Here is a 19,816-nt window from a genome sequence, read left to right on the forward strand (position 1 = left end):
CCTCTCCAATCAGCAGATAGATGATCTCCAGGGTGAGGTTGAATATCCTCTCAGTCAGGTGACTCTGGTCCTCCTCCATCCTCAGTGATGTGGTCATGTGATCTGTACGGGATGCTGCTGCCTTTGGATAGATAATAATGGGAGGATGATCCAGATTCCACAGTTGTCAGTGGTGAAACTACAGATACAGGCGACCACTGGCAATCCAGCGCAGGAGACTTGGGCGGAGCCGGCGCCACCATAGACCATAATAGGAATTATTACACAGTGAGTAACTTCAGCGCCATTAGAAGACGAGGCTGAAGTTACTTATAAAACACTATAATTCAGCCTCCAGCAACTGCTGGAAGCCAAATTATTTCATTCCCCACCATCCATGTGGACCTGGAGGGGGAATAGTAATTAACGTCGCTGGGAACTTGTGCAGCAGCAGGATAAGCCATACCGGCTGTATCCTGCGCACAAGTCTCCCGGCAGGAAATCGTACGCGATACAGGATCCTCCTCCCCCATTACTCCCCATTGCTGTCACTTGTGGGTGGTGGGGCCATGCAGAGTATTGCAGGAAAGCATAATAAGCTGGTTTATAGCTACCTGTGCACTATACTCATAGCGTGCTGCAGTCCTGTCCTCCCTCTGCCTCCTCTCCAGCTGGCCTTCTCTCCTCACATCCCCCTCCCACTGTTACCATTCCTGTGATGTTACAGCAGTGCTGGTAGTGGTAGATGGATGAGGATATGAGGAGAGGCAGAGACTGAGGCTAATGGGAGCAGAGGACTGGAGCACACTGCGACAGCTAGCTATAAACCAATGTAATCCTTCCTTTTACTGCTCTGCATGGAGGTGGGGGAAGGGAGAAATACTGGAGTGTGGGCATGGCTATACTGGGGGAGAAATGGCATTACTGGGGTGGGGGACATTACATACTGGAGGATAATGGCAATGCTGGGGGACACAGGGACGACATGGCTATACTGGGAAAGAAATGGCATTACAGGGGTGGGGGACATTACATACTGGAGCATAATGGCAATGCTGGGGGACACAGGGGGGGCATGGCTATACTGGGAAAGAAATTGCATTACAGGGGTGGGGGACATTACATACTGGAGGATACTGGCAATGCTGGGGGACACAGGGGGACATGGCTATACTGGGGGAGAAATGGTATTACTGGGGAGGGGGGACATTACATACTGGAGGATAATGGCAATGCTGGGGGACACAGGGAGGACATGGCTATACTGGGGGAGAAATGGCATTACTGGGGTGGGGGACATTACATACTGGAGGATAATAGCAATGCTGGGGGACACAGGGGGACGTGGCTATACTGGGGGAGAAATGGTATTACTGGGGAGGGGGGACATTACATACTGGAGGATAATGGCAATGCTGGGGGACACAGGGAGGACATGGCTATACTGGGGGAGAAATGGCATTACTGGGGTGGGGGACATTACATACTGGAGGATAATGGCAATGCTGGGGGACACAGGGGGACGTGGCTATACTGGGGGAGAAATGGTATTACTGGGGAGGGGGGACATTACATACTGGAGCATAATGGCAATGCTGGGGGACATGGCTATACCGGGGAAGAAATGGCATTACTGGGGTGGGGGTCATTACATACTGGAGGATAATGGCAATGCTGGGGGACACAGGGATGATATTGCTATACTGGGGGAGAAATGACATTACTGGGGCGGGGGACATTACATACTGGAGGATAATGGCAATGCTGGTGGACACAGGGGGACATGGCTATACTGGGGGAGAAATGGTATTACTGGGGAGGGGGGACATTACATACTGGAGGATAATGGCAATGCTGGGGGACACAGGGAGGACATGGCTATACTGGGGGAGAAATGGCATTACTGGAGTGGGGGACATTACATACTGGAGGATAATAGCAATGCTGGGGGACACAGGGGGACGTGGCTATACTGGGGGAGAAATGGTATTACTGGGGAGGGGGGACATTACATACTGGAGGATAATGGCAATGCTGGGGGACACAGGGAGGACATGGCTATACTGGGGGAGAAATGGCATTACTGGGGTGGGGGACATTACATACTGGAGGATAATGGCAATGCTGGGGGACACAGGGGGACGTGGCTATACTGGGGGAGAAATGGTATTACTGGGGAGGGGGGACATTACATACTGGAGCATAATGGCAATGCTGGTGGACATGGCTATACCGGGGAAGAAATGGCATTACTGGGGTGGGGGTCATTACATACTGGAGGATAATGGCAATGCTGGGGGACACAGGGATGATATTGCTATACTGGGGGAGAAATGGCATTACTAGGGTGGGGGACATTACATACTGGAGCATAATGGCAATGCTCGGGGACACAGGGAGGACATGGCTACACTGGGGGAGAAATGGCATTACTAGGGTGGGGGACATTACATACTGGAGGATACTGGCAATGCTGGGGGACACAGGGGGGACATGGCTATAGTGGGGGAGAAATGGCATTACTGGAGTGGGGGACATTACATACTGGAGGATAATGGCAATGCTGGGGACACAGGGGGACATGGCTATACTGGAGGAGAAATGGCATTACTGGGGTGGGGGATATTACATACTGCAGGATAATGGCAATGCTGGGGGACACAGGGAGGACATGGCTATACTGGGAGAGAAATGGCATTACTGGGGTGGGGGACATTACATACTGGAGGATAATGGCAATGCTGGGGACACAGGGGGACATGGCTATACTGGAGGAGAAATGGCATTACTGGGGTGGGGGATATTACATACTGCAGGATAATGGCAATGCTGGGGGACACAGGGAGGACATGGCTATACTGGGAGAGAAATGGCATTACTGGGGTGGGGGACATTACATACTGGAGGATAATGGCAATGCTGGGGGACACAGGGGGACATGGCTATACTGGAGGAGAAATGGCATTACTGGGGTGGGGGATATTACATACTGCAGGATAATGGCAATGCTGGGGGACACAGGGAGGACATGGCTATACTGGGAGAGAAATGGCATTACTGGGGTGGGGGACATTATATACTGGAGGATAATGACAATGCTTGGGGACACAGGGGAGACATGGCTATACTGGGGGAGAAATGACATTACTGGGGTGGGGGACATTACATACTGGAGGATAATGGCAATGCTGGGGGACACAGGGGAGACATGGCTATACTGGGGGAGAAATGACATTACTGGGGTGGTGGACATTACATACTGGAGGATAATGGCAATGCTGGGGGACACAGGGGGACATGGCTATACTGGGGGAGAAATGACATTACTGGGGTGGTGGACATTACATACTGGAGGATACTGGCAATGCTGGGGGACACGGCTATACTGGGGGAGAAATGGCATTACTGGGGTGGGGGACATTACATACTGGAGGATAATGGCAATGCTGGGGGACACAGGGGGACATGGCTATACTGGGGGAGAAATGGCATTACTGGGGTGGGGGACATTACATACTGGAGGATAATGGCAATGCTGGGGGACACAGGGGGGACATGGCTATACTGGGAAAGAAATGGCATTACTGGGGTGGGGGACATTACATACTGGAGGATAATGGCAATGCTGGGGGACACAGGGGGGCATGGCTATACTGGGAAAGAAATGGCATTACTGGGGTGGGGGACATTACATACTGGAGTATAATGGCAATGCTGGGGGACACAGGGGGACATGGCTATACTGGGAAAGAAATGGCATTACTGGGGTGGGGGACATTACATACTGGAGTATAATGGCAATGCTGGGGACACAGGGGAACATGGCTATACTGGGGAGAAATGGCATTACTGGGGTGGGGGACATTATATACTGGAGGATAATGGCAATGCTGGGGACACAGGGGGACATGGCTATACTGGGAAAGAAATGGCATTACTGGGGTGGGGGACATTACATACTGGAGGATAATGGCAAGGCTGGGGGACACAGGGGGGCATGGCTATACTGGGAAAGAAATGGCATTACTGGGGTGGGGGACATTACATACTGGAGTATAATGGCAATGCTGGGGGACACAGGGGGACATGGCTATACTGGGAAAGAAATGGCATTACTGGGGTGGGGACATTACATACTAGAGGATAATGGCAATGCTGGGGACACAGGGGGACATGGCTATACTGGGAAAGAAATGGCATTACTGGGGTGGGGGACATTACATACTGGAGTATAATGGCAATGCTGGGGACACAGGGGAACATGGCTATACTGGGGAGAAATGGCATTACTGGGGTGGGGGACATTATATACTGGAGGATAATGGCAATGCTGGGGACACAGGGGGACATGGCTATACTGGGGGAGAAATGGCATTACTGGGGTGGGGGACATTACATACTGGAGTATAATGGCAATGCTGGGGACACAGGGGAACATGGCTATACTGGGGAGAAATGGCATTACTGGGGTGGGGGACATTATATACTGGAGGATAATGGCAATGCTGGGGACACAGGGGGACATGGCTATACTGGGAAAGAAATGGTATTACTGGGGAGGGGGGACATTACATACTGGAGGATAATGGCAATGCTGGGGGACACAGGGAGGACATGGCTATACTGGGGGAGAAATGGCATTACTGGGGTGGGGGACATTACATACTGGAGGATAATAGCAATGCTGGGGGACACAGGGGGACGTGGCTATACTGGGGGAGAAATGGTATTACTGGGGAGGGGGGACATTACATACTGGAGGATAATGGCAATGCTGGGGGACACAGGGAGGACATGGCTATACTGGGGGAGAAATGGCATTACTGGGGTGGGGGACATTACATACTGGAGGATAATGGCAATGCTGGGGGACAAAGGGGGACGTGGCTATACTGGGGGAGAAATGGTATTACTGGGGAGGGGGGACATTACATACTGGAGCATAATGGCAATGCTGGTGGACATGGCTATACCGGGGAAGAAATGGCATTACTGGGGTGGGGGTCATTACATACTGGAGGATAATGGCAATGCTGGGGGACACAGGGATGATATTGCTATACTGGGGGAGAAATGGCATTACTAGGGTGGGGGACATTACATACTGGAGCATAATGGCAATGCTCGGGGACACAGGGAGGACATGGCTACACTGGGGGAGAAATGGCATTACTGGAGTGGGGGACATTACATACTGGAGGATAATGGCAATGCTGGGGACACAGGGGGACATGGCTATACTGGAGGAGAAATGGCATTACTGGGGTGGGGGATATTACATACTGCAGGATAATGGCAATGCTGGGGGACACAGGGAGGACATGGCTATACTGGGAGAGAAATGGCATTACTGGGGTGGGGGACATTACATACTGGAGGATAATGGCAATGCTGGGGGACACAGGGGGACATGGCTATACTGGAGGAGAAATGGCATTACTGGGGTGGGGGATATTACATACTGCAGGATAATGGCAATGCTGGGGGACACAGGGAGGACATGGCTATACTGGGAGAGAAATGGCATTACTGGGGTGGGGGACATTATATACTGGAGGATAATGACAATGCTTGGGGACACAGGGGAGACATGGCTATACTGGGGGAGAAATGACATTACTGGGGTGGGGGACATTACATACTGGAGGATAATGGCAATGCTGGGGGACACAGGGGAGACATGGCTATACTGGGGGAGAAATGACATTACTGGGGTGGTGGACATTACATACTGGAGGATAATGGCAATGCTGGGGGACACAGGGGGACATGGCTATACTGGGGGAGAAATGACATTACTGGGGTGGTGGACATTACATACTGGAGGATACTGGCAATGCTGGGGGACACGGCTATACTGGGGGAGAAATGGCATTACTGGGGTGGGGGACATTACATACTGGAGGATAATGGCAATGCTGGGGGACACAGGGGGACATGGCTATACTGGGGGAGAAATGGCATTACTGGGGTGGGGGACATTACATACTGGAGGATAATGGCAATGCTGGGGGACACAGGGGGGACATGGCTATACTGGGAAAGAAATGGCATTACTGGGGTGGGGGACATTACATACTGGAGGATAATGGCAATGCTGGGGGACACAGGGGGGACATGGCTATACTGGGAAAGAAATGGCATTACTGGGGTGGGGGACATTACATACTGGAGGATAATGGCAATGCTGGGGGACACAGGGGGGCATGGCTATACTGGGAAAGAAATGGCATTACTGGGGTGGGGGACATTACATACTGGAGTATAATGGCAATGCTGGGGGACACAGGGGGACATGGCTATACTGGGAAAGAAATGGCATTACTGGGGTGGGGGACATTACATACTGGAGTATAATGGCAATGCTGGGGACACAGGGGAACATGGCTATACTGGGGAGAAATGGCATTACTGGGGTGGGGGACATTATATACTGGAGGATAATGGCAATGCTGGGGACACAGGGGGACATGGCTATACTGGGAAAGAAATGGCATTACTGGGGTGGGGGACATTACATACTGGAGGATAATGGCAATGCTGGGGGACACAGGGGGGCATGGCTATACTGGGAAAGAAATGGCATTACTGGGGTGGGGGACATTACATACTGGAGTATAATGGCAATGCTGGGGGACACAGGGGGACATGGCTATACTGGGAAAGAAATGGCATTACTGGGGTGGGGACATTACATACTAGAGGATAATGGCAATGCTGGGGACACAGGGGGACATGGCTATACTGGGAAAGAAATGGCATTACTGGGGTGGGGGACATTACATACTGGAGTATAATGGCAATGCTGGGGACACAGGGGAACATGGCTATACTGGGGAGAAATGGCATTACTGGGGTGGGGGACATTATATACTGGAGGATAATGGCAATGCTGGGGACACAGGGAGGACATGGCTACACTGGGGGAGAAATGGCATTACTAGGGTGGGGGACATTACATACTGGAGGATACTGGCAATGCTGGGGGACACAGGGGGGACATGGCTATAGTGGGGGAGAAATGGCATTACTGGAGTGGGGGACATTACATACTGGAGGATAATGGCAATGCTGGGGACACAGGGGGACATGGCTATACTGGAGGAGAAATGGCATTACTGGGGTGGGGGATATTACATACTGCAGGATAATGGCAATGCTGGGGGACACAGGGAGGACATGGCTATACTGGGAGAGAAATGGCATTACTGGGGTGGGGGACATTACATACTGGAGGATAATGGCAATGCTGGGGGACACAGGGGGACATGGCTATACTGGAGGAGAAATGGCATTACTGGGGTGGGGGATATTACATACTGCAGGATAATGGCAATGCTGGGGGACACAGGGAGGACATGGCTATACTGGGAGAGAAATGGCATTACTGGGGTGGGGGACATTATATACTGGAGGATAATGACAATGCTTGGGGACACAGGGGAGACATGGCTATACTGGGGGAGAAATGACATTACTGGGGTGGGGGACATTACATACTGGAGGATAATGGCAATGCTGGGGGACACAGGGGAGACATGGCTATACTGGGGGAGAAATGACATTACTGGGGTGGTGGACATTACATACTGGAGGATAATGGCAATGCTGGGGGACACAGGGGGACATGGCTATACTGGGGGAGAAATGACATTACTGGGGTGGTGGACATTACATACTGGAGGATACTGGCAATGCTGGGGGACACGGCTATACTGGGGGAGAAATGGCATTACTGGGGTGGGGGACATTACATACTGGAGGATAATGGCAATGCTGGGGGACACAGGGGGACATGGCTATACTGGGGGAGAAATGGCATTACTGGGGTGGGGGACATTACATACTGGAGGATAATGGCAATGCTGGGGGACACAGGGGGGACATGGCTATACTGGGAAAGAAATGGCATTACTGGGGTGGGGGACATTACATACTGGAGGATAATGGCAATGCTGGGGGACACAGGGGGGACATGGCTATACTGGGAAAGAAATGGCATTACTGGGGTGGGGGACATTACATACTGGAGGATAATGGCAATGCTGGGGGACACAGGGGGGCATGGCTATACTGGGAAAGAAATGGCATTACTGGGGTGGGGGACATTACATACTGGAGTATAATGGCAATGCTGGGGGACACAGGGGGACATGGCTATACTGGGAAAGAAATGGCATTACTGGGGTGGGGGACATTACATACTGGAGTATAATGGCAATGCTGGGGACACAGGGGAACATGGCTATACTGGGGAGAAATGGCATTACTGGGGTGGGGGACATTATATACTGGAGGATAATGGCAATGCTGGGGACACAGGGGGACATGGCTATACTGGGAAAGAAATGGCATTACTGGGGTGGGGGACATTACATACTGGAGGATAATGGCAATGCTCAGGGACACAGGGGGGCATGGCTATACTGGGAAAGAAATGGCATTACTGGGGTGGGGGACATTACATACTGGAGTATAATGGCAATGCTGGGGGACACAGGGGGACATGGCTATACTGGGAAAGAAATGGCATTACTGGGGTGGGGACATTACATACTAGAGGATAATGGCAATGCTGGGGGACACAGGGGGGACATGGCTACACTGGGAAAGAAATGGCATTACTGGGGTGGGGGACATTACATACTGGAGTATAATGGCAATGCTGGGGACACAGGGGAACATGGCTATACTGGGGAGAAATGGCATTACTGGGGTGGGGGATATTACATACTGGAGGATAATGGCAATGCTGGGGACACAGGGGAACATGGCTATACTGGGGAGAAATGGCATTACTGGGGTGGGGGACATTATATACTGGAGGATAATGGCAATGCTGGGGACACAGGGGGACATGGCTATACTGGGGGAGAAATGGCATTACTGGGGTGGGGGACATTATATACTGGAGGATAATGGCAATGCTGGGGACACAGGGGGACATGGCTATACTGGGAAAGAAATGGTATTACTGGGGAGGGGGGACATTACATACTGGAGGATAATGGCAATGCTGGGGGACACAGGGAGGACATGGCTATACTGGGGGAGAAATGGCATTACTGGGGTGGGGGACATTACATACTGGAGGATAATAGCAATGCTGGGGGACACAGGGGGACGTGGCTATACTGGGGGAGAAATGGTATTACTGGGGAGGGGGGACATTACATACTGGAGGATAATGGCAATGCTGGGGGACACAGGGAGGACATGGCTATACTGGGGGAGAAATGGCATTACTGGGGTGGGGGACATTACATACTGGAGGATAATGGCAATGCTGGGGGACACAGGGGGACGTGGCTATACTGGGGGAGAAATGGTATTACTGGGGAGGGGGGACATTACATACTGGAGCATAATGGCAATGCTGGTGGACATGGCTATACCGGGGAAGAAATGGCATTACTGGGGTGGGGGTCATTACATACTGGAGGATAATGGCAATGCTGGGGGACACAGGGATGATATTGCTATACTGGGGGAGAAATGGCATTACTAGGGTGGGGGACATTACATACTGGAGCATAATGGCAATGCTCGGGGACACAGGGAGGACATGGCTACACTGGGGGAGAAATGGCATTACTAGGGTGGGGGACATTACATACTGGAGGATACTGGCAATGCTGGGGGACACAGGGGGGACATGGCTATAGTGGGGGAGAAATGGCATTACTGGAGTGGGGGACATTACATACTGGAGGATAATGGCAATGCTGGGGACACAGGGGGACATGGCTATACTGGAGGAGAAATGGCATTACTGGGGTGGGGGATATTACATACTGCAGGATAATGGCAATGCTGGGGGACACAGGGAGGACATGGCTATACTGGGAGAGAAATGGCATTACTGGGGTGGGGGACATTACATACTGGAGGATAATGGCAATGCTGGGGGACACAGGGGGACATGGCTATACTGGAGGAGAAATGGCATTACTGGGGTGGGGGATATTACATACTGCAGGATAATGGCAATGCTGGGGGGCACAGGGAGGACATGGCTATACTGGGAGAGAAATGGCATTACTGGGGTGGGGGACATTATATACTGGAGGATAATGACAATGCTTGGGGACACAGGGGAGACATGGCTATACTGGGGGAGAAATGACATTACTGGGGTGGGGGACATTACATACTGGAGGATAATGGCAATGCTGGGGGACACAGGGGAGACATGGCTATACTGGGGGAGAAATGACATTACTGGGGTGGTGGACATTACATACTGGAGGATAATGGCAATGCTGGGGGACACAGGGGGACATGGCTATACTGGGGGAGAAATGACATTACTGGGGTGGTGGACATTACATACTGGAGGATAATGGCAATGCTGGGGGACACAGGGGGACATGGCTATACTGGGGGAGAAATGACATTACTGGGGTGGTGGACATTACATACTGGAGGATACTGGCAATGCTGGGGGACACGGCTATACTGGGGGAGAAATGGCATTACTGGGGTGGGGGACATTACATACTGGAGGATAATGGCAATGCTGGGGGACACAGGGGGACATGGCTATACTGGGGGAGAAATGGCATTACTGGGGTGGGGGACATTACATACTGGAGGATAATGGCAATGCTGGGGGACACAGGGGGGACATGGCTATACTGGGAAAGAAATGGCATTACTGGGGTGGGGGACATTACATACTGGAGGATAATGGCAATGCTGGGGGACACAGGGGGGACATGGCTATACTGGGAAAGAAATGGCATTACTGGGGTGGGGGACATTACATACTGGAGGATAATGGCAATGCTGGGGGACACAGGGGGGCATGGCTATACTGGGAAAGAAATGGCATTACTGGGGTGGGGGACATTACATACTGGAGTATAATGGCAATGCTGGGGGACACAGGGGGACATGGCTATACTGGGAAAGAAATGGCATTACTGGGGTGGCGGACATTACATACTGGAGTATAATGGCAATGCTGGGGACACAGGGGAACATGGCTATACTGGGGAGAAATGGCATTACTGGGGTGGGGGACATTATATACTGGAGGATAATGGCAATGCTGGGGACACAGGGGGACATGGCTATACTGGGAAAGAAATGGCATTACTGGGGTGGGGGACATTACATACTGGAGGATAATGGCAATGCTGGGGGACACAGGGGGGCATGGCTATACTGGGAAAGAAATGGCATTACTGGGGTGGGGGACATTACATACTGGAGTATAATGGCAATGCTGGGGGACACAGGGGGACATGGCTATACTGGGAAAGAAATGGCATTACTGGGGTGGGGACATTACATACTAGAGGATAATGGCAATGCTGGGGGACACAGGGGGGACATGGCTACACTGGGAAAGAAATGGCATTACTGGGGTGGGGGACATTACATACTGGAGTATAATGGCAATGCTGGGGACACAGGGGAACATGGCTATACTGGGGAGAAATGGCATTACTGGGGTGGGGGATATTACATACTGGAGGATAATGGCAATGCTGGGGACACAGGGGAACATGGCTATACTGGGGAGAAATGGCATTACTGGGGTGGGGGACATTATATACTGGAGGATAATGGCAATGCTGGGGACACAGGGGGACATGGCTATACTGGGGGAGAAATGGCATTACTGGGGTGGGGGACATTATATACTGGAGGATAATGGCAATGCTGGGGACACAGGGGGACATGGCTATACTGGGGGAGAAATGGCATTACTGGGGTGGGGGACATTACATACTGGAGGATAATGGCAATGCTGGGGGACACAGGGGGGGCATGGCTATACTGGGAAAGAAATGGCATTACTGGGGTGAGGGACATTACATACTGGAGGATAATGGCAATGCTGGGGGACACAGGGGAACATGGCTATACTGGGGAGAAATGGCATTACTGGGGTGGGGGACATTATATACTGGAGGATAATGGTAATGCTGGGGACACAGGGGGACATGGCTATACTGGGGGAGAAATGGCATTACTGGGGTGGGGGACATTATATACTGGAGGATAATGGCAATGCTGGGGACACAGGGGGACATGGCTATACTGGGGGAGAAATGGCATTACTGGGCTGGGGGACATTACATACTGGAGGATAATGGCAATGCTGGGGGACACAGGGGGGGCATGGCTATACTGGGAAAGAAATGGCATTACTGGGGTGAGGGACATTACATACTGGAGGATAATGGCAATGCTGGGGGACACAGGGGAACATGGCTATACTGGGGAGAAATGGCATTACTGGGGTGGGGGACATTATATACTGGAGGATAATGGTAATGCTGGGGACACAGGGGGACATGGCTATACTGGGGGAGAAATGGCATTACTGGGGTGGGGGACATTATATACTGGAGGATAATGGCAATGCTGGGGGACACAGGGGGACATGGCTATACTGGATGAGAAATGGCATTACTGGGGTGGGGGACATTACATACTGGAGGATAATGGCAATGCTGGGGGACACAGGGGAGACATGGCTATACTGGGGGAGAAATGACATTACTGGGGTGGTGGATATTACATACTGGAGTATAATGGCAATGCTGGGGGACACAGGGGGGGGGGGACATGGCTATACAGGGGAAGAAATGGCATTACTGGGGTGGGGGACATTACATACTGGAGGATAATGGCAATGCTGGGGACACGGGGGGACATGGCTATACTGGGGAAGAAATGGCATTACTGGGGTGGGGGACATTACATACTGGAGGATAATGGCAATGCTGGGGTACAAAGGGGGGACATGGCTATACTGGGGGAGAAATGGCATTACTGGGGTGGGGGACATTACATACTGGAGTATAATGGCAATGCTGGGGAACAGAGGGGGGACATACTTATACTGGGGAAGAAATGGCATTACTGGGGTGGGGGACATTACATACTGGAGGATAATGGCAATGCTGGGGCACACAGGGGGTACATGGCTATACTGGGAAAGAAATGGCATTACTGGGGTGGGGGACATTACATACTGGAGTATAATGGCAATGCTGGGGACACAGGGGAACATGGCTATACTGGGGGAGTAATGGCATTACTGGGGTGGGGGACATTACATACTGGAGAATAATGGCAATACGGGGGACATGGCTATACTGCGAAAGAAATGGCATTACTGGGGTGGGGGACATTATATAGTGGGGGATAATGGCAATGCTGGGGGACACAGGGGGGACATGACTATACTGGGGAAGGGTGGGGAATGGTGCATAAGGGTAATAACTAGAGAGGAGCAGCCCCTTCGATCGCAGGGGGGCCCCAACGGAGCTAGTCTACTTTAGGGGACCCAGCAGGAAAGCTCATAGGCAACAGTTTTCCAATCACAGCACCCTTTCCTGTACAAAGCATTGTGATTGGCTGAATAGGGTGGGTGTAGTTTATTACAACCTATCTGAAACCTAGAAGCTCAAGAGCATGCCGTCCACCCAATCACGTTAGCTAGATTTCCCTATGAGGTTTCCTGCTGAGTCCCCTAAAGTAGACTAGCTCCGCCCAACTGCTACCCTTCCCCTCCTCCAGTACAGGGGACTATACTACAGATCAGGGGTGTTTGTGGCTACACTGGTTATGGGTGTGACGATCAGGATGGGCACACTTGTTGTATGACTCTTGTGAGATGGGCTCCCTGGCCATGAAATACACCAAGAGGAGGGGTGTGAGCATTGGGAGGGGCCTCATGATTTGTAGTCATGCCTCTGCTTGCCTTGTTTAACTGCTTGCTGACCGCGTCACACCGATTGGCGTAAGAGCAGTGGCTTGCAGGAGATTGTGTGTGCATCTCCACCATTGCTGCTCAAAGACTGCTAGATGGCAACACCGCCGTCTAATTACCGTATACAGCGCTGCGAACTACAGCAGCACTGTACTGGGGACAGCCGTGTGACATGCCTGTCCCCCTGGGACACAGGACAGCGATCGGCTCTCATAGGCTGAAGCCTATTAGTGGAGAGAAAAGGGAGGGGGGGGGGGGATCTCTTGTGTGCTGAGTTGTGCGGCCCTGCAGCTAGGCCTTAAAGCTGCAGTGACCAATTAAGCAAAAAATGACCTGGTCTTTAGGGGGTTTAACACTACAGTCCCCAAGTGGTTCAAGGAAATAAATGTCAGCCTCCATATCACTTCAGGTGTGCTATAATGCCCATCAGGAGTAGAAGGTGCTGGGGTGCGGGTGATAAATGAATCAGGCTTACCTGTAACAATGGAATCTCATGATTGGGCACCTCTGCATCTGCCATGGCTCTGTGTACAGCACACAAACTCTCAGGGACTTCTGGGTAATGGCAGCCAGTGGGCGTGGCATCATGACATCATACATGCATATGTGAGGCTGTAGTCGCCATTTTGGAGACTGGCAAGAGGTATCCATACATAGTACTATCTGCCCTTACTATGTAGAGTCATGTAGTGTGGGCAGTTATCAGATGTATAGGAGATTTATATCTCTCTGTACACAGGGACATATTCAAATCACAATTATGTGGTGAACATAAGGCTGCAAAATACACAAACGTAATTAAATAGAACTCTGCTGCCATCTAGTGGTCAGTTGTCAGAATTGCACGTAAAGTAAAAAAAACTTTATATAAAACACGTTTACATGTCCATGGCTCAGTAATGTGGGGGAGAAAATAACGCCTATAGATGACCTCTGCAGGCAGAAGTAGTTATGTACTAAAATGTCTTTACATGTCTGTAGCATATGGATGTGAAACACAGAACACCTGTAGATGTCCATCAGGAGGCCCCCACGGGCTGCACGGTGGCATAGCGGTTAGCGTTCTTGCCTTGCAGCGCTGGGTCCCCGGTTCATATTCCAGCCAGGTCAGCATCTGCAAGGAGTTTGTATGTTCTCCCCGTGTCTGCGTGGGTTTTCTCTGGGCACTCTGATTTCCTCCTGCTTCCCAAAAACATATGGATAGGTTAATTGGCTCCCTCTTAAATTGGCCCTAGACTGCAACACATACACTAAACAATAAATGCATAGGACTATGGTAGGGAATTAGATTGTGAGCGGCGAGCGCCTCTGAGGGACAGTTAGTGACAAGACGATATACTGTGTACAGCGCTGCGGAAGATGTTAGCACTATATAAATAATAAGAATTTTTTTGTTTGTTTTTAAAGTGAACCTCCAGACTAAAAATCTACTCAGCAGCACTGAAAAGGCTTGGTGTTTCTTTAACAGTTTCACAGCATCAGAACTTTGTTTTTCTTACCCAAGCCCCATTTTTAGCTTCACAGAAGAAAACTGCCCGGGCATTTCCCCCCTGATGCTGTGCAATGCATGATGGGATTTCTGGTGTTGTTGTTCTCCTTCTGCTGTTTTGGTGCAAATTTGTTTGTTTTACTTTTGAATTTGAGATTTGAAGCCTAGCGCACGCAGCTGGGAGGGGTGATCAGCACACAGGACAGTTAGAACTGTGTCTCATGCTCCCTGTCATCTCCTTTCAACCAAAAAGATGGCTGCCCCCATAAAATCACAAACAATTGGCTGTTCTTTTGAAACAGGTTGATTGATTGTATTACCTATATTATATTATCTATTTTAATTAACTTAACTAATGTATGATTCCCTATGAGAGTGTTCACATATGAGCGGTTCAATTCTGATCCGCTCACCAAAGCGCTGCCTGTACCATTTTCTGAGCGTTTTGGCTCAATGGAAAGTATAGGGAAATCGCAAAGTGCTTTGTATAGCAATTTCCCCAGCGCTTTCATGAATAAATGCATTGTATTTATTCATTTCCAGGGGAAAGAGACTGATGTCAGGAAGGGAAAAAATGAATCACTCAGCAAAAGCGCTCAGAAAAGAGCTTTACCAAAAAAAATACCACGCAGGTAAGCACCGGCAGTGGCTAAAGAAATTGTGCACAAAATATCAAAACGCTGGCGTCATCGATTGCGATTTATGATGTGAACAAGGCCTAACGGACTAAAGGTAGCCACACACCATACAATAAAAAATGATCCGATTTTACAACAATTCCATACAAATGATTGTACAGAACTTTTTTTCTTTTAATATGTTCAAGATTTCTGATCAAATTTCTATTATTTTTTTTCAATAAAAGTCAAATCAGAAGTGTTGGATTTTTCTCATCAATATTTATGAAATGTGAATGGTGTATGGTAGATTGTCAATTTCTTGAATTATAGATGCAATTTTTTTTTTCATAATTGGGAGAAAATTAAACGTGTGTGACGCATCAGTCAGATTTTTTGAAATGTTACAATCAATCAGAAAAATGAATTGTACTCCGTGAATTGAAAAGAAATACATAAAACATTTTTGAATGCTGTGTGGCCACCTTAAGGGACACCTGAAGTGAAAATAAATGAATGAAATAAATGATTGTTTCTATCTACCGTCTCCTAAAAATGACTTTTTAAGATATTCCACAGTTTTATTTTATGTTTAAATTTGCTTTTCAAGTTTTAACTATTTTATTGTTTTTGCTCAATGACACATTCATTGAAGTATGCCAGAGCTAAAATCTAAGAACTCTTCACCTTTTCTATCTCTTTCCTGCTCTCAGAAGCCATATTCTGCTAGGAAAGTGTTTTATAGTTGGAATTTCTTATCAGTGAGGGTCACACTGTAGTCACTTCCTGTCTGAGTCGGCCACTTAGGGCCCGTTTCCACTTGTGCGGCGTGCGTCTCACAGACGCACGCCGGCACTGAGCGGGTGGGCGGGATCGCAGGTGAATCCCATCAGCCGTGCCATGCACGGCTATGGGATTCTCAGCCGCCGCAGTGAATTCTGAAGGCAGCACCGGCCAAATCGCTCACGCAAGCGATTCGGCCGCGGCGCAATGTTCCCCTATGGGAGAGTTTCCCCGCGCGATTCGCCTGCGGGGAAACTCTCCGAAATCGCGGCCGTTTCCGCGATAGTGGAAACGGGCCCTGACATAGTTGATATTTACAGGGGAACTTAAGTGAGGTATACGGAGGCTGCCATATTTATTTCCTTTTAATCAATACCAGTTGCCTGGCAGCCCTGCTGGTCTATTTCTCGGCAGTAGTATCTGACTAACACCAGAAACAAGCATGCAGCTAGTCTTGTCAGATCTGACTTTAAAGTCTGAAACACCTGATCTGCTGCATGCTTGTTCAGGGGCTGTGGCTAATAGTATTAGAGGCAGAGGATCAGCAGGGCTGCCAGGCAACTGGTATTGCTTAAAAGGAAATAAACATGGCAGCCTCCATATACCTCTCTCTTCAGTTCCCCTTTAACTCTTTCAGACAGAGAAAGAAAAAAAGGAACACAACACAGTTATTTGTGTGCTTGGCACTGTACATACACATGTCTATCTCATTATGTCACACATCACCTCAGGTGTACTTTAACAGTAAACTGTAAGGCCTTGTTCACATTGCGTTACGATAGCATTAATGTTTGCGTTGGCCTTTTTTTATGCTTTTTTTTTGCGATTTCCGGTGATTTCTGAGCGCTGCATTATTTATGAAAGCGCTTCTCTAAGTGGTTTTGCAGAGCGATTTGTTTTTTCACTTCCTGACGTCAGTCATGAAGTGAACTCTTTGAACCGGAAAAGAATAAATATAATGTATTTATTCTTAAAAGCGCTGGGAAATTGCTATGCAAAGCGCTTTTAAAAGTGTTTTGCGATTTCCTCACACTTTCCACGGGTTTATATGAAAAGGGCGCCTGTAAAAAAGGGCGCCTGGTGGAGCCCATATATACCAATTTCGGCTACAGAAAAAGGCGCCTGGTGTAGCCCACATAAACTTCAGCTACAAAAAGGGCGCCTGGTGTAGCCCATATAAACTTCGGCTACAAAAAAAGGCGCCTGGTGTAGCCCATATAAACTTCGGCTACAAAAAAAGGCGCCTGGTGTAGCCCATATAAACTTCGGCTACAAAAAAGGCGCCTGGTGTAGCCCATATAAACTTTGGCTACAAAAAAAGGCGCCTGGTGTAGCCCATATAAACTTCAGCTACAAAAAAAACCTCTGGGATGTGTTAATTACTATTCCCCCTCCAGGCCGCCATGGATAGTGGGGGAATGAAATAATTTGGCTTCCAGTGCTTGTAGCCCATATAAAAACTTTGGCTACAAAAAAGGCGCCTGGTGTAGCCCATATCAAAACTCGGGCGCCCTTTTCTACACCTTGTAACCCATATTTCCGGAAATAACATTGATGTCTATGGCGGCGCCCTTTTCATACAGGCAGCTCAGGCGCCCTTTTCAACCAATACCCTTTCCACTGTGGCAAAACCGCCCCGTAAATGGTCCATGCAGCACTTTTCTGAGCAGATCGGAAACGAACCACTCAGATGTGAACTCTCTCATAGAGAATCATTGCAGAAGCGCTTTCAGGGTGATTTTGAAAAATCGACAACGCTTAAAAAAAAAAAATCACAAAAACGCCTGTAGTGTGAATGAGCCTGAAGTGCTTGCGGTGGTATACATGGTGATTATTGTACAGTCATGCAGAACATAGCAATACATGGGGGTAAGCACAATAATATACAGAGTAGCATGTTGCTTATATGGGGCTGGTTCCTGACATTATGGTAAGAACATGCACATTCTTCTATCAGAAGTAACCATAATATATATAGTAGGCAAAAGAACCGTAACACGACCATCATATAGTGAATGGGGGGGGGGGGGGGGGGGGGTTGGCCCAGAAAATCAGAGCACAAGCTCCACTTGTTGGTCCCTCTGAAGACAACGCTCTGAGGGTGTTTATCCAGAACACTTCTTTTCCCGCTTAGCTTTATGTGAATGATTACGCACACAATTGCGGCAGCAGCTTTTACTACAGGACAGGAGCCTCACGTCCAGGATCCACAAGTGGGTATTAAAGACGTCTTTCAAACTTAAAAGGTAACCTCCTTAGCGGTAATCATGAGTTCAGCTCGGGGTGGAAAAAACAAGCCAGGAGCGGTAACCCCGAGCTGAACTCGGGAGGTCTATGCAGAGCAATGTGCACAGCGGCGTTTTTACTCACCTCCCGGGAGATCCCGACATCGGCCGCCATTCTTCTTCCTCTCCTCCAAGGCTCTGCTTCCCCTTGGTGAGATCGCCATCTGTCGTCATGACGACAGCCAGCAATCTCACTACAGGGTTACAGCGCCACCTGGAGGACGGAGAGAAAACTGCAGCGCTGGATTCCAGAGAGGTGAGTGCTGGGGCTGCTGCAGATCTCCCTAGCAGCATGACTTTTTCCAGGTTTTAGGATCTAAAGGCATACAAAAAAATTGCACCACTTTTAGACCCTGAAATCTAGAAAGAATCATACCAATCATACCACCAGGTAGAGATGAGCGTAATGACCTAATTACGATTTCGCGAAATTTCGCGTAATTAGTGTAATTACGATTATGGCCGTAAGTACATAATCGTAATGAAGAAGGATTTCGCGAAATTTCGCGTAAGCGTAATTTTCGCGAAATTTCGCGTAAGCGTAATTTTCGCGTAATTTTCGCATTACAATGGTTATTTGTTCATGCCGTAATTTCGCATTAAACGCTACCGTAATTTCGCGTTAAACCGTAACGCTCCGTATAATATAAAAAAGCCGCCGACTTTAAGGGTTAATAGCAAAGCCCCCTTAAATGCTAAGAGCCTCAAATTTGGAGAATATATTAAGGAGATCAGGAGGAATAAGAGGAAAAAATTTTTTTCAAAAAGACCTTATAGTTTTTAAGAAAATCGATGTTAAAGTTTCAAAGTAAAAATGTATACATTTAAAAACCCGCCGACTTTAACGGTTAATAGCAAAGCCTGCTTAAAGTTTAGGAACACCAAATTCCTAGGGTATATTAAGGGGATCAGTGGGAATAAGAGGAAAAAT

General features: G+C 49.2%; 2 protein-coding genes across 2 annotated transcripts in view; one reads left to right on the forward strand and one right to left on the reverse strand.

Annotated features, from left to right (window-relative positions):
• The window catches only part of LOC137535882 (uncharacterized), a 192,438-nt gene extending 178,174 nt beyond the window's left edge, over positions 1-14,264 (reverse strand). The window contains 2 exon segments of the mRNA XM_068257760.1: positions 2-121; positions 14,187-14,264. Of these exon segments, the coding sequence (XP_068113861.1) occupies positions 2-121; positions 14,187-14,231 (165 nt within the window). The 5' untranslated portion in view covers positions 14,232-14,264.
• LOC137537252 (uncharacterized) overlaps positions 1-19,816 on the forward strand; it is a 1,269,057-nt gene that overhangs the window by 761,654 nt on the left and 487,587 nt on the right. The window lies entirely within an intron of this gene.

This window comes from Hyperolius riggenbachi, chromosome 10 (genome assembly GCF_040937935.1).
Source record: "Hyperolius riggenbachi isolate aHypRig1 chromosome 10, aHypRig1.pri, whole genome shotgun sequence".
Lineage (NCBI taxonomy): Eukaryota > Metazoa > Chordata > Amphibia > Anura > Hyperoliidae > Hyperolius > Hyperolius riggenbachi.